The sequence below is a fragment of the Hibiscus syriacus genome, unplaced genomic scaffold (genome assembly GCF_006381635.1).
Source record: "Hibiscus syriacus cultivar Baekdansim isolate YM2019G1 unplaced genomic scaffold, ASM638163v2 tig00113725_pilon, whole genome shotgun sequence".
Taxonomy (NCBI): domain Eukaryota; kingdom Viridiplantae; phylum Streptophyta; class Magnoliopsida; order Malvales; family Malvaceae; genus Hibiscus; species Hibiscus syriacus.
Genome location: NW_024063471.1, coordinates 551,756 through 565,963, shown reverse-complemented (window position 1 = coordinate 565,963; position 14,208 = coordinate 551,756). Strand labels below are relative to the sequence as shown.

The 14,208-nt window shown below is 35.8% G+C and overlaps 1 protein-coding gene across 1 annotated transcript; it reads left to right on the top strand.

Annotated features, from left to right (window-relative positions):
- Positions 1-254: 254 nt before the first annotated feature.
- LOC120187330 (phosphoenolpyruvate carboxylase 4-like) lies at positions 255-9,955 on the top strand. The gene is made up of 20 exons (XM_039191070.1): positions 255-475; positions 1,145-1,308; positions 1,857-1,971; positions 2,202-2,279; positions 2,363-2,431; positions 2,576-2,654; positions 2,740-2,816; positions 2,937-3,032; positions 3,339-3,480; positions 3,895-4,026; positions 4,258-4,334; positions 4,442-4,681; positions 5,607-5,732; positions 5,822-5,923; positions 5,992-6,138; positions 7,195-7,293; positions 7,454-7,542; positions 8,150-8,276; positions 8,356-8,562; positions 8,951-9,955. Exons 1-20 carry the CDS (start codon positions 320-322, stop codon positions 9,773-9,775), a joined length of 3,147 nt encoding a protein of 1,048 aa, XP_039047001.1. The 5' UTR covers positions 255-319; the 3' UTR covers positions 9,776-9,955.
- Positions 9,956-14,208: the final 4,253 nt, after the last annotated feature.

Genomic DNA, 14,208 nt, shown 5'->3' with positions numbered 1-14,208 from the left:
GGTAGAATATAATATATTCATAAAGCTACTTTTTGGGCTGAACAGAAAAAACGTTTGACGGGGCCCACGTCAGTGGTGGTGGTATTGGGTCCAGGCGAAGACAATCAGCGAGTGGACGAAGACCTGAGAAAACAAACTTCCCGGCACCACCGTAGAGATCGCCACGTGGAACGATCCTCTTGGCCCCACACTTATTAAACAGATAATTTTGGTTCATTTATGATTCCATTCCCCTATCAGATCATTTGGCTGATATTATTTCATATAATACATAACACTGTTTTCTTCTGTTTGGTTTGAGGCAGGCACACACACAGCTATGACGGACACCACGGACGATATAGCGGAGGAAATCTCTTTCCAGTCCTTCGAGGATGACTGTAAGCTGCTGGGGAATCTGCTACACGATGTGTTGCAGAGAGAAGTTGGCTCCCAATTCATGGCCAAGATCGAGAGGATTCGACTCCTCGCTCAGGTCACTCACTTTCCTCTATTTTCCAATCATTATATCTTTCTTTTTGGCCTGATCCATTCATTATTTTGATGTTTATATGTAAAGAAGAGACACTGTGACAGGGAACATATATACTCTTCAAAATGGAAAAAAAATAATCAAAATACAAATATATTGTGTTTATTTGCATGCTTGATTGCTTTTAATATATGTTTTCCCCGAGGGAGAATGGTGTGTGAAGTTCACGTTTTACTCTGCTTTTCATTTTGTTGAGAACTTGAGATAAAAAACCAATAATCAGCTTAGACTAACCGGTAAACTAGAATTTATTCTTTAAAACTATATAAATAACTATATATTATGCTCTTTTTTCTTCACTGTTTTCTTATTTAGAAAATTTTATCCGATAAGTCTGTTTGATTGCTCAAAAACTATATTAACAGAAGTGGGAAATGAAGGGAAATTACAATTTGTGTTTTGCATTTTTATGATACTATTTGTTTACTTGTGTGTTTTTTGGGGATGAAAGACAAGTTGTTAACAGAATAATGGCTAGATTTTGTTTGTGTATATTTGCAAGTGAATGCTAGAATTAGACTTCTCTTTTTATTGCCTACAATTTCTCATAGCCAGAAAGGGAAAAGATTTATTGGGAATGATTTTTTCCTTTGTTTTATTTTAATGTTGTAGAGTGCTTCTAATATGCGTTTGTCCGGGATAGAGGACATGGCGGAGTTGCTAGAGAAGCAGCTAGCATCTGAGATATCAGAGATGACATTAGAGGAAGCTTTGAAACTGGCTCGTGCTTTCAGCCATTACCTCACATTGATGGGAGTTGCTGAGACCTATCACAGGTAGTGATTTTTTAGTTTATCAACTCTTCAAACTTCATGAGTTCAGTTTTCACTTTTCAGTTTACAGGGGAAAATGCATGTACAATTGTAGATCCTACATTGCAATTAGGTTATTTTAAAATTTCCTGATATGACTTCAGGTAGATTTATCGTTTTATTTAATTTTTTCAGTGATTCGGGAGCTGCAAAATTTTTTGCTAGTTTATGTTTCAGTTATCTTTACTTAATAAATTGAAGGGTTTGTTGTTTTTTACATCTTTCATGGCTTTAACATGTTGGAATAACAGCTGCTTTGGTTATTGATTTGGTAAAATGGAAAAAAAATTGAAACTCTAGAAAATGGTTCCCTTTCTCAAGCATTTTCCTTCGCCTGTCTCATTTATTCTGTAGATGGTGGGTAAACTAGGTGATGTTAATGTCCAAGTGCCTACTCACGAATTCGTTCATTGCATTTTGGATTTCCTAATAAAAATCAAGAAAATGCAAAACAACTTTTATGCTAGTTTTTTTCCGGAAACTCAAAAAATTAAGTAAATTAATTTGTGTAGGGTTCGTATGGGACGAAATGTTACACATTTATCAAAGTCTTGCGATGACATGTTCAGTCAGTTGATTCAGGGTGGCGTTACCCCAAATGAGCTTTATGACACTGTTTGCAAGCAGGTATGTTTCTTATATTGATTTTAGAAACTCCAACTTCTCATTGTGTTCCTGAAAAGTGTGACTCACCTCAGTGAATCCAGACAAACGTGAGCTTCTTGTGCAGTCTCAACTAATGGAGAGTAACATAATTGCAACGATTTGTTTAGTCATGCAAACAAACTGTTCAATTATTTATTTTATGATCTAATTAACTGTAATATCCCTTTTTCCCCTTTTTCCCCTTTTTCCAGGAGGTTGAGATTGTTCTTACAGCACATCCAACACAAATTAACCGCCGTACCTTGCAATACAAACATATAAGAATTGCTGTAAGATCCTTACGGAGTGTGCTGAAAATTATCAAATTGAGTCTTGAGGCTATTTTTCTGAGTGTCAGCCTGTCTTCTTGCAGCATCTGTTAGAATACAATGATCGATCTGATCTTGCTCATGAAGATCGAGAAATGCTAATTGAAGATCTGGTATTGTTTCTCAATGCAATATATCTCGGACCCTCTCCATGAAAATAAAGGGAAAGGGGGTGGGGCATGGTTTTCTTACTGTTGCGGTGATCATGGGAAAAAATGTCCCTCATTTTTTTACCAGAGTTCCTTTTGGCTTTGTAGGTGAGAGAGATAACATCTATATGGCAGACTGACGAGCTTAGACGCCACAAACCTACTCCTGTGGATGAGGCCAGGGCTGGTATATCACTTTAGAGTTTAAGCATATTAACATGCATTTTATCTTATAAATGCTTTTATATGACAATAATATTATTTTTTATCAGGTCTGAACATAGTGGAGCAATCCCTTTGGAAAGCCGTTCCTCATTATTTACGTCGTGTCAGCAACGCCCTTAAGAAAGTGGGATATTAATTTCTGTTCTGAAGCTATATTCTCTTTGAACGGATACACAATATTTGTTGGCTTTCTCAGTCTCATTGTTTTTTTTTTCCTTATTTTTAATTTGCCATTCCTTTTCAGCATACGGGAAAGCCGCTTCCACTAACATGTACCCCAATAAAGTTCGGCTCCTGGATGGGGGGTGATAGAGATGGAAATCCCAATGTCACAGCAAAGGTGAGGCCCTTGGCATTCTTTTACTTTCTGGTTCGTCCATGGTTGCTTTAAAATTGGCTTATACTCTGTACAATGAACTACTGGTTCATTTTGGAGATGCTATTTGGAACCTTTTTGGAATTTCTAGATTGACTTTTGTTCTTTTTCTTGAAACTTCACGAGCCTTTTCCACTTGTATATGTTACGACTAGTAATGTTTATCATTCTCTGGAAGTACCTATCACATATTTCATGCATCAATGGTAATTTTCCTCTAGTTTTACCAAGTGCCTAATGTCTTCATTGTTTTTCTTTATATCGTTTCAGGTAACAAGGGATGTCTCACTTTTATCTAGGTGGATGGCCATTGATCTTTACATCCGGGAAATAGATAGCCTTAGATTTGAACTATCCATGAACCAATGCAATGATAGGTTATCCAGATTGGCTCAGGAAATTCTAGAAAAAGGTTGGGGTCGTTTGACATTTTTATGCTCTCTGTAACCTTAAAACACCTATCCTAGAACTTTTTGGCTAGTATATCTGTTTGATACCATCTTATGCTAAAGTCAAACACACAATGATGAGTATAAATTTGCGCGGCGTTGATAACCAAGAATGTAATTAAGCAAATGATTTTGAAGAATATTTTAACAATTCGTTGAAATAAACTTGAACTTGTAGAAACAAGTGATCTTAGATTTGATGATTGTGTGCTTTTACACTATATTAAAACTTGCTCAAGATGGATTAGAGAGTTATATCTGATAGTTTTCATCGAATTTTGCCTTATTAATTTTTGTGTTGTAATCTGTTTTAATTCTCCTTATCTAAGTTATATCATTGCTTCTGAAATCTAATCAGTGGTTTACTTTATCTTCAGAAACCTTAACGGAGAACCTACATGATAGTCGGAACCAACCTTTAAGCCGAAGTCTATTCAAGCATCATAGCCTACAAGCTCCATCCCTTCCTACACAACTTCCTGATAGGGCAGATTTACCTGCCTGCACTGGTATGTGCGTGAAGACACACTCATAACAAAAAGCTTTTGCATGGTATTCTTTTTTATGCACACTTTTGAATAGCTATTAGATGATTGTAGCGATAACAAACAAAATAAAAACTTTAGTTTTGTCTGTAACATTTCATGCTATATATTTCGGGGACAAATTCATCACAGATGTGGTATGTGTGTTGATACCATTTCGTTGGATAATTTCATCTTATTTGTTTATTCATGTAGTTTACAATGATGGTGGTGGATCTCAGTATCCAAAACTAGAACTCCCAGGGACTGATTACATGCCTTTGGCTCGTGAGGTTAGTTCACTCTATCGTAGTTTTTTCTGTTGGCATCACAACAAATATTTAAATCATGTCTACTTTAAGATGGTTAAGGAAAATCTAACTCAGAAAATTCATCTAAGGGTTTAAGTCTCAATATACCCAAAGAATCAGAAAATGGGAGTTCTGCTAACTCCAATGGATCAGCAACAGTTGTCACGCCACGGGGTTCTTTCTCCTCTAGTCATCTTCTAGCTCAGAGGAAACTATTTGCAGAATCTACGATTGGAAGGTCCAGCTTCCATAAGCTTCTTGAGCCAAGCTCATCTCTACGTCCTGGAATTGCTCCTTATCGAATTATTCTTGGTGATGTGAAGGAAAAGGTATTGTATTGTTTCTCTTTAGTTAAATCATGTAATGGCTTGTATAAAATGCTTGTTCTTGGACATAAATCAGATTTATTTTTGCCTTGCTGGAAGAGAATATGTACTTTTTCTGTTTTAGAAACGTATATTTAGTTCGTATAGGAGATATTTAAAGTTTTATTCTTGTCAAGCTCATGGTATCACTCTTCGAATTGAGCTAAAGTAAAAACAATTACTAGATGGATAAATAATGATTCACCCATTCTATGTATGTAGGAAATGGTTAAAAATAAAATTGAATATTCCTGTAAGATATTAAGCAAATGAAAAACCTTATATAAATTCATTTGGTAAAATGTGCTGATGTTTATGACCAAATGATTTAAAAATAATTTTAAAATATTGGACTTTTATATTAATAAACTATCACTGGGTTACATCTGTCATTTGAATAATTACAAGCAAATAGACTTATAAGCATTCCTTTTGCCTGATATGTAGGTTAGGCTGCCATTTATCACTCTTTTGTGGAATTGAAATATGGAAACCTTATATGCTAGGTCTATCACAGCAATATCTTAAGATCATAAAAGAATTCAAGCGCTCTAGGTTTCATTTGAGAACGACATTGACCAAAAAGGAAAGGCATTTTCGAAACTTTACTTTAAATCTAGTTCATTTGTAGATGTTGGGACAACTGCCCCGGGAGGCACGATTAAGGAAAAACTTGTGAAATTTCAAGACTATTTTGAGTAAGGAACAAATTATCACCAAGTGTCATGCTTATTCTACAGTGCTAATTTTGCATGTAAAACTTGTGAATTCTTGTGAACAATCAGTTGCAGTTATTGAACCCCAGATTATGGAGTTCATTTTTTCGGTAAATCTGTTTTTATTATCCAGTAAGATGCGTATTTTGTGTTTTAATGATCTATAATTTCAGCTCATGAAAACTCGAAGACGGCTGGAACTCCTTCTGGAGGATCTTCCCTGTGAATATGATCCTTGGGATTACTATGAGACGAAAGATCAATTTCTTGAACCACTGCTTCTATGTTACGAGTCTCTGGTAATTACTCAGTTTCAATATCCTGCTGGAAAATGAATGTTCATTCTGCCGTTAATATGCATATAATGTGCCACAATTATAATTTACAGCAATCATGTGGGGCTGGGATTCTAGCTGATGGCCGGCTTGCTGACCTGATTCGAAGAGTTTCCACATTTGGGATGGTGTTAATGAAGCTTGATTTGCGCCAGGTACATTCAGTTACATTCTGGGACTTGCTCGTGCTTTGTGTTTTAGCTAAGGTTTTATTAATTTACAGGAATCTGGTAGGCACGCTGAAACACTTGATGCAATTACCAGATATTTGGATATGGGTACTTATAGCGAGTGGGACGAAGAAAAGAAAGTTGAATTTTTAACAAAAGAGCTAAAGGGGAAGCGACCACTAGTTCCTCCTACTATAGAGGTAAAGATGTTCCAAAAGTATACTGGAGTGAATGGAAGCTTGCTAGGAATTTTCTATATGGGGCTTGATTTATACACACACACACACATACATTTTATGACACATGCCAAATCTTATAGCATGAACTATTGAACTATGTTTGACATAAGTTTAAATTAGACATGACGCACACCTCCCTGTTACTCTATTGTTGAGGCAACCCAAAACCTGCCTGATAAAAACGCTTGGATATGTAGATTTATTAGAACTTGAGTAGCCTAAAATCGAGCAACCTGATTGTTGAAACGGTCAAAATACAAAAGCACTCAACTTGAAACACCATAGCACCTTAACCCAGTTCTACTTCCTTTATATGGAATCATCGGAAATAATAATAAATTAAAGAGAACTTCAATATGCCTAAAATCAGAAGTCCTTAAGCGTTGAAATCAGAATATATTACAATAATGCCTCAAAATTAAAAATTGGTCGTTGCGTGGTTTGGTTGTCAAGCCCATAAGGTGGCATGGCAAGGCATGGGCCTTAGATTCTCATTTGTTAGAAAAGTTAGATTTGTAACTTCCGATCAATGACACTGAATGGTAAAATAGAATTCAGATCTGGAGACCGATCAATGACCTGTGAAGTGAGGCATGGCAAGCCATAGGTTTTGATTCTCATTTTTCTTGGTAACACAATGTAAAGAACATCCATGCTGCTACTATTAATCGCTATTTAGATTTCCTAGCTTTGACTTGAAAAGTCAGCATGAACCCCATAAAGCTAGTTGTTTAGCATTCCTCGTTGATAAAAAAACTGGTTTAGCTTAAAAATTCCGTTTGAAAAGTAATGTTAAACAAAGCCTTAAATTGGTTCTGTTTTGGACTTAATAGCATTATTGCCGGGCATGAACAGAGGTTGCTTTGGCCCTTGGATTTGCTTATGTGGTTATGCATTATTTAAATTTAGAAAGTGGTGCCTTCTTTCGTGCAATATTCAACGTCTTTACTTTATTTTCAAAATTCATTTATTGCATTAGTTAACACGTAGCTCTTATCTCAACTAGATTTATTTCAGGTTGCTCCTGATGTTAAAGAAGTCTTAGATACCTTTTCTGTAGCCGCTGAGCTTGGAAGTGATTCTCTTGGAGCATATGTGATATCTATGGCATCAAATGTATGATTTACTAAAACCATACTATGTTTACTCCATTTTTTTAGCTCTGCAGTTCATAACTGAATTTTCCCGCTTTTCTCTTAGGTCATCTTGAAGAACTTTTACAATATTCTTTTATGGGATAAAAGAAACAATGCTACTCATCTTTTTTAATTTGCAGGCAAGTGACGTCCTTGCTGTGGAGCTCTTGCAGAAAGATGCTCGACTTGCTGTTAGTGGGGAATTAGGGAGGCCTTGTCCTGGTGGAACGTAAGTTTGCACTTAGGCTAGTTGATACTCGTACACTCTTAGATACATTAAATCTTACCATTTATTTTTATGTATGATAGCACAATGGTAATTGATTCCCCCTCGGATTTAAAGTTCTTTTTATCTGATTCGGTTCTGTTTTTCTGCATCCACTTCCTTTAGGTTGATATTTTAATTGTGGGTCCTTGCAATGTGTTTACTCATAGCTCCTGGCTACTTTTTGGACATGGACGATTTTATATGCCCTTGTAGACGAGTGACAGAAATGACCGAGTATTCTTTTTACTTGGTTACTAGCAGGATTGAATTATATTTTTTGTTGTTGATTGAGAAAAGCACTGAGTTTTGGAATGGAAGGGTTCCTTCAATTGCAAGCTATTTTTTTTGCCGAATACAGTTTTGGATTCAGAAAACTTGGAACCTATTAAGTCACTATCTCATCTCTTGTAGATATTCGCTGGGGAATGAAGAATAATAGAACAAGAATAAAGTATTGAATGGGAAAAATAAGATCTCTGACAGATTTCAGTTATGGTTAAAATAATTCAGCATAACTATGGCACTGTTACTTCCAAGTTATCAATACATATCTTTATCTTTTGACTAGGTTGCGTGTGGTTCCCCTGTTTGAAACTGTGAAAGACCTAAGAGAAGCAGGTTCAGTTATCAGAAAACTGTTATCGATTGATTGGTACCGGGAGCACATTATAAAGAACCATAATGGTCATCAAGAAGTACGTTGATTTTATGGCCATTTGCAGTATCATTTTTGATATTCCATTAATCTTGTGTTTACAAAGTTACTTGAAACAGGTGATGGTCGGATATTCTGATTCTGGTAAAGATGCTGGGCGCTTCACTGCTGCATGGGAGCTTTACAAAGCGCAGGGGGATGTTGTTGCTGCATGCAATGAGTTTGGAATCAAAGTTACTCTTTTCCATGGTCGAGGAGGGAGTATTGGTCGTGGTGGTGGCCCAACATATCTAGCCATTCAATCCCAACCTCCTGGTTCTGTAATGGTGAGTTGCCACTGCAATTTTTATCTCAGAAATTTGGTAAATGTTATTCAGTTTTTTACTCAATAGTTCCATACTTTGGGAGGTCACTTGTTTCTCAAGTGATATCTTATTGGGTTGTCTTTCGTTGTGATAAAGTTACTCTTGTCAAAAGTTCAATTGTTGAAATCCCAACTCCTATCCATTCTATTTGCCAAAAGGTAAGACTTGTATATTATAGATAATGTTTCCCTGGTTTTATAAACTAACACGTGCGTACTATTAAGTTTAATGATGTTCCATGTATTGTTGTTTGAAGCTTTTCTGAGCTAACTTACACAGAATATGATGTTTTTGCTTTGAGGAATGCTTAGCTTGGTGTCTATAGTTGATAAGTATGTTGAATTGGCAGGGCACACTCCGTTCAACAGAGCAAGGGGAGATGGTGCAGGCGAAATTTGGTTTGCCACAGACTGCTATTAGACAGCTAGAAATATACACGACAGCTGTGCTCCTTGCAACTCTGCGTCCCCCTCAACCACCTCGAGAACAAAAATGGTGTAATCTGATGGAGGAGATCTCGAAAATCAGTTGCCAGAAATACCGAAGCACAGTTTATGAAAATCCAGAGTTCCTGGCCTACTTCCATGAGGCTACACCTCAGGCTGAACTGGGGTTTCTCAACATAGGAAGCCGCCCCACAAGACGAAAAGCAACAACAGGAATAGGACATCTTAGAGCTATCCCATGGGTGTTTGCATGGACTCAAACCAGATTTGTACTTCCAGCATGGCTTGGGGTAGGAACAGGTTTAAAGGGTGTATGCGAGAAGGGTCATACAGAAGACTTGAAGGCGATGTACAAAGAGTGGCCTTTTTTCCAGTCCACGGTGGACCTGATAGAGATGGTTCTAGGGAAGGCGGATATCCCGATCGCCAAGCATTACGACGAAGTGCTAGTGTCGGAGAGCAGGCGGGAACTTGGAGCAGAACTTAGGAGGGAACTGATGTTGACTGGAAAGTACGTATTGGTAGTGAGTGAACATGAGAAGCTGTCAGAGAACAATAGGAGCTTGAGAAGGCTGATAGAGAGCAGGCTCTCGTATCTGAATCCAATGAATATGTTGCAGGTGGAGGTTCTGAGGAGGCTTAGACGTGATGAAGATAACAACAAACTCAGAGATGCATTGCTAATTACTATTAACGGAATCGCTGCCGGGATGAGGAACACCGGTTAAGTGAAAAGATAAGATGGATCTATCTGTCGTTTCATATATATATATATTTGCTGTCCATATTGCTACCATTTGGTAGCTGAATTAATAACTCTACGCGGGACAATGTTTTCTTTTGTTTTGTGAAAACTAAAATGAAATCATAAAAGACTAGTAATGGTCTTTGGAGTTGAATTTGGTAAATTTAATGAAAGCACGGGTGGAAGCTGTTTCAATTTGAAATTTTCATTTCTAGCTCGTGGTTTTTGTCTGGTTTTCTTCTCTTGTAATAATAAAAATATAAATCCATTGTTAGGGATTAGAAAGCTAAAATTACCAATTTACTTGCAAATATACTTCCATCTTTGGTACCATAATTATTGTTGTCATAAACATTTTTAGGTGAAATAATTAAATATTTTTTAAAAAAAATAATTATGACTTTAATTTGAAAAAATTGAGAAATTTTTGGATTAATTTGGATTAAATTGAAAAAGGAGTCGTCATCGGCCTTTGGATTAGGTAGGTCGAATATCTAAAAACGTCTTTTAAAACAATTTTAAGAAAATCATTTTTAAGGCAAAATTCGGTTTGTGTTACCAAAGATTCATTTAAATGGATTCGGGAGTCGATTACGTGTGGGGAAGGGTAAACACCCCACACGCCCCAAAATTGGTACTGTGTCGCTTACACGTTGTAAATTATGGACATTACAAATCGAATATAAAGTTAAAAGATGGTATGTTTATTGAATTATAATTAATTTGCTTCGAATTAATTAATTACAGAAAATTCTTTAACTTGAAAGGAAATATTAAAATTAGCAATCCTCCATTGGGAAAGCTAACTCGACTATTTCTTATCAATAAAATAATATTCCCTCATTAATAAATATATGAATCGAATATAAATGAAAATCGACAATTTACATTCGCATACAATGAAATAAATTGTGAATTAAAACAACGCACATTACATTATTAAAATAAATTAATTAGTAAAAGAAAATGGATTTATTTTAAGTTCATATTTGTTCGAATGTCGTATTGGATTGTACCACTTCGATCAAGTAGTACTTTCCACGCCCGTTCTACAAATTCGCGTTCTTGAAAAATATTTGAATGAAATTAACAACTAAGGAAATAAAATAGAAACAAATATGATTGCAAATGACAAATAAAACATTCAATATTAAATAAGAACATTTACAATACATGCATAAAGGATTGAAATGAAAACAATTAAATATTACCAACCAAACAAAAATACAAAAATAAATCATTTAAGGGACTAAAATGTAATTAACAGAAATTTAAAAGGCTAAAATGACAAAAAAAATATTAAGGACTAAACTGCAAAATACAGGAAGTTAAAGGACCAAAATAGATACAACAGAAACTTTAGGAACCAAAATGGAAAAAATAGAATTTTGGGGACTAAATCAGTAAAAATAGAATCTTCAAGGGCTAAACATCAAAAACAGGAATTTAAAATACTAAAATCAATAACAGAAAGTTAAAGGACCAAAAATGGCAAAAAACAGAATCTTATGGACTAAAATACAAAGACAGGTTAAAATTTAAGGACCAAAATACAAATACAAGCTTAAAGGTCTAAAATAGATGTTACAAATAGACTAGAGCCCATATAGTAAACATTAAAAAATACAGGTACTAGAAACCAAAATAACCCAAAAATATCATTAAGGACTAAAATAAAATAAGCCAGAAAAATAAGGGATCAAACAGTAATTAAACAACTTCCATACAATGACTAAATTATAATACTTACAAATATAGTGACCACAATCAAATGTTAATAGAAATAACATAACAAACAATAACAATACTAAATTATAAGTTCTGAAAACTAAATGCTCAAAATCAAAGAAATTAAACTTTATTTAATGGTTTATTAATATGATTATAAAATGCTAGGGATCTGATAATATACCCTAGCTCTAAAACACGGAAAAAAAGACCAAAACTGTGTCGTTTTGGTCATATAATATAAGCCCATAATGGGCTTTCATTCTCCCATCTCCCTTCATTTTTTTCATCTCAACCAAAGCCAGAGTGAGAGTGCGAGAGAACTCTCTCATCAGAGGGAGAGGATCAACCACCGCCAGCGACGCTCACGGCGGTGCCACGGTGGCCGGAGAGGAAAAAGAACCTAGAAACATCCCTCTCAACACCCTCAACTCAGATCCGAGGCTAATCTAGCCTAAAATCACCCCTAGTAGCATAGATCTAATCTATTACCTTTCGAAAGAACACCGAGAAACCAACGACCCTTCGTGCTCCCGACCGGCCTCGACCTCAGGTAAGAACCCTTCTTTATCTCTTTTGTTTATTTTTCTTTTTTCTCTGTTGTTCGAAGACTCTCTCCCCTTTCAATCCTCTGTTTTTCTTTTTCGTTTTTTTATTTTGATGCATGAGATGACTTGGTGATTGATGGATTTAAGCCTCTGTCCTAACCCGATTTCATCGGGATCTTGTGATTTGGTGAGATTTTTCTTTGTTTTTTTACTGATGGGAGTAGAATAGGTCACTGTTGGATGGATGTTATCACTGTTAGTGCAAGTTTGAGGGATGTTAACGGCGGCGAGGAAAGGCTCGGCTTGAGCTGGTATTAACGGCGGTGTCTACTGAAGAGGTGACGGCTGGGAGCTGGAAGGCCAAACGGCTGAGCTTCGGTTTAGGGTTTCAAAAACCCTAAAATTATTGGGTTATCACATATTGGGCTTGGGTCGGGTCAATTGTTGTTGGGCTTGTATGCTATCTGGGCTCCGAGATTGGGCCTTTGTAATTTTGAGTTGGGTATTTGGGCTTGTTCATTTGGGCCTGCAAAATGATATGTAAAAATGCAATATTAATAATAATAATAATAATAATAATAATAAATAATAATAACAACAATTAAATTAAATGACAAGAAAGACCCGGACAAAAACGGTGTCTACAATTGCCTTGTAAATAGAAATTAATTCTATAAATGCCTCATGCTAGGAGCTAATTTATTCCACCACACATATGTATTCATATTATGTTTAGAAATATACAATTTAATTAACCATTTTCTTTACATGTATCAAGTGCATGGTTAAAGTACTGTTGAATTTCTTATTTTCTTCAAGCTAAATAAACATAGTAGAATCATATGCTTTTCAAAATTCAACCAAGCATTTGACAATCCAAACGATTCATTTTACCTTTATTTGTTTGGAGTAATTATAAAATAGGATTTGTTTGAAATCTTTATTAGTCACTAACAACACATATCCTGCAAATCTAATTAATCAAATTCGGAACCTCAAGAGAGAATAACAATTATTTTATTATTCAATGGGTTCACAATATACATGACTTTGGACATTAATAAGAATAAAGCAGGTTTTGTGAACGATACTATCAGGCAACCATCACACGACTTCTCCAGCAGCATATCAACAATGGAAGCACTGTAATGACCTTGTAAGGGCATGGATTTTCTATTCAATATCATAGGACAACAGATCAAGCATAATCTATAATGAAAAATTGAACTCACTTAAAAGAATAATTATTTCGTACTAATAATGAAGAAACCATTCACCACAACAAGATAATGCCTACTAAAGCTTATTATACAAAGCTTAAAGGCCTTTGGGAAGAGCGATATGCGCTATGAAATATTCCCACCTGCAAATGTAGTACTATGAAGGAAGTTTCACCTTTTTAAGAAAATCAAAAGATCATGAAATTTTTAATGGGGCTTCTTGAAAGAATGCAAAGAGAGTAAAACTAAGCAAGCATACATCAGTGATACTTCTTTCATACATGAACACTTCTTCTACACAAGGTTATATAAAAAATGTTAATATGCAGTTATACTCAGCTAACAACCCTAACCACCTAACAACCTAACTGCACAACTTCACGTTAGCTATAACAACACAACTTACTTCAACATTCTTCCTACTTTCTCTCCCCTCCTGAACTTCAACACAACTTCACACAAATCTTATCACGGAACTCTTCAAATGCGCTTCGAGCCAAAGGTTTAGTCAACTCATCCACAATCTGATGAGCAGCATGAACGTAGTTAACACGCAAATGTTTTGCTGCAACTTTCTCTCTAATAAAGTGTATGTCAAGATTGACATGCTTGGTGTGAGGATGGTAGACAAGGTTCGCGCTCATAGCCACAACACTAGTGTTGTCGCACCATATGACTGGCTCTTCTCGCTGACAAATACCAAGCTCTGCAAGCAAGGCTCCAATCCAGGCCACATCTAATGCAGTGTCAACAACACTCTTGTACTCAGCCTCCATTGTAGAGCGAGACACGAACTTCTCCTTTTTCGAGCTCCAAGCAACCAAATTGTTACAAAAAAAAACGATATGCCCAAACACATATCTTCTATCATCAAGACTACCACCCCAGTCTACATCTGCAAAGGCATTAACCTTTACTCC

Bases quoted from the DNA above. Each gene is read 5' to 3' on its own strand.
- LOC120187330 (XM_039191070.1), top strand. From the start codon at position 320: ATGACGGACACCACGGACGATATAGCGGAGGAAATCTCTTTCCAGTCC. The intron at 1,972-2,201 runs GTATGTTTCTTA...CCCTTTTTCCAG, and splicing joins ATGACACTGTTTGCAAGCAG to GAGGTTGAGATTGTTCTTAC. The intron at 4,027-4,257 runs GTATGTGCGTGA...TTATTCATGTAG, and splicing joins AGATTTACCTGCCTGCACTG to TTTACAATGATGGTGGTGGA.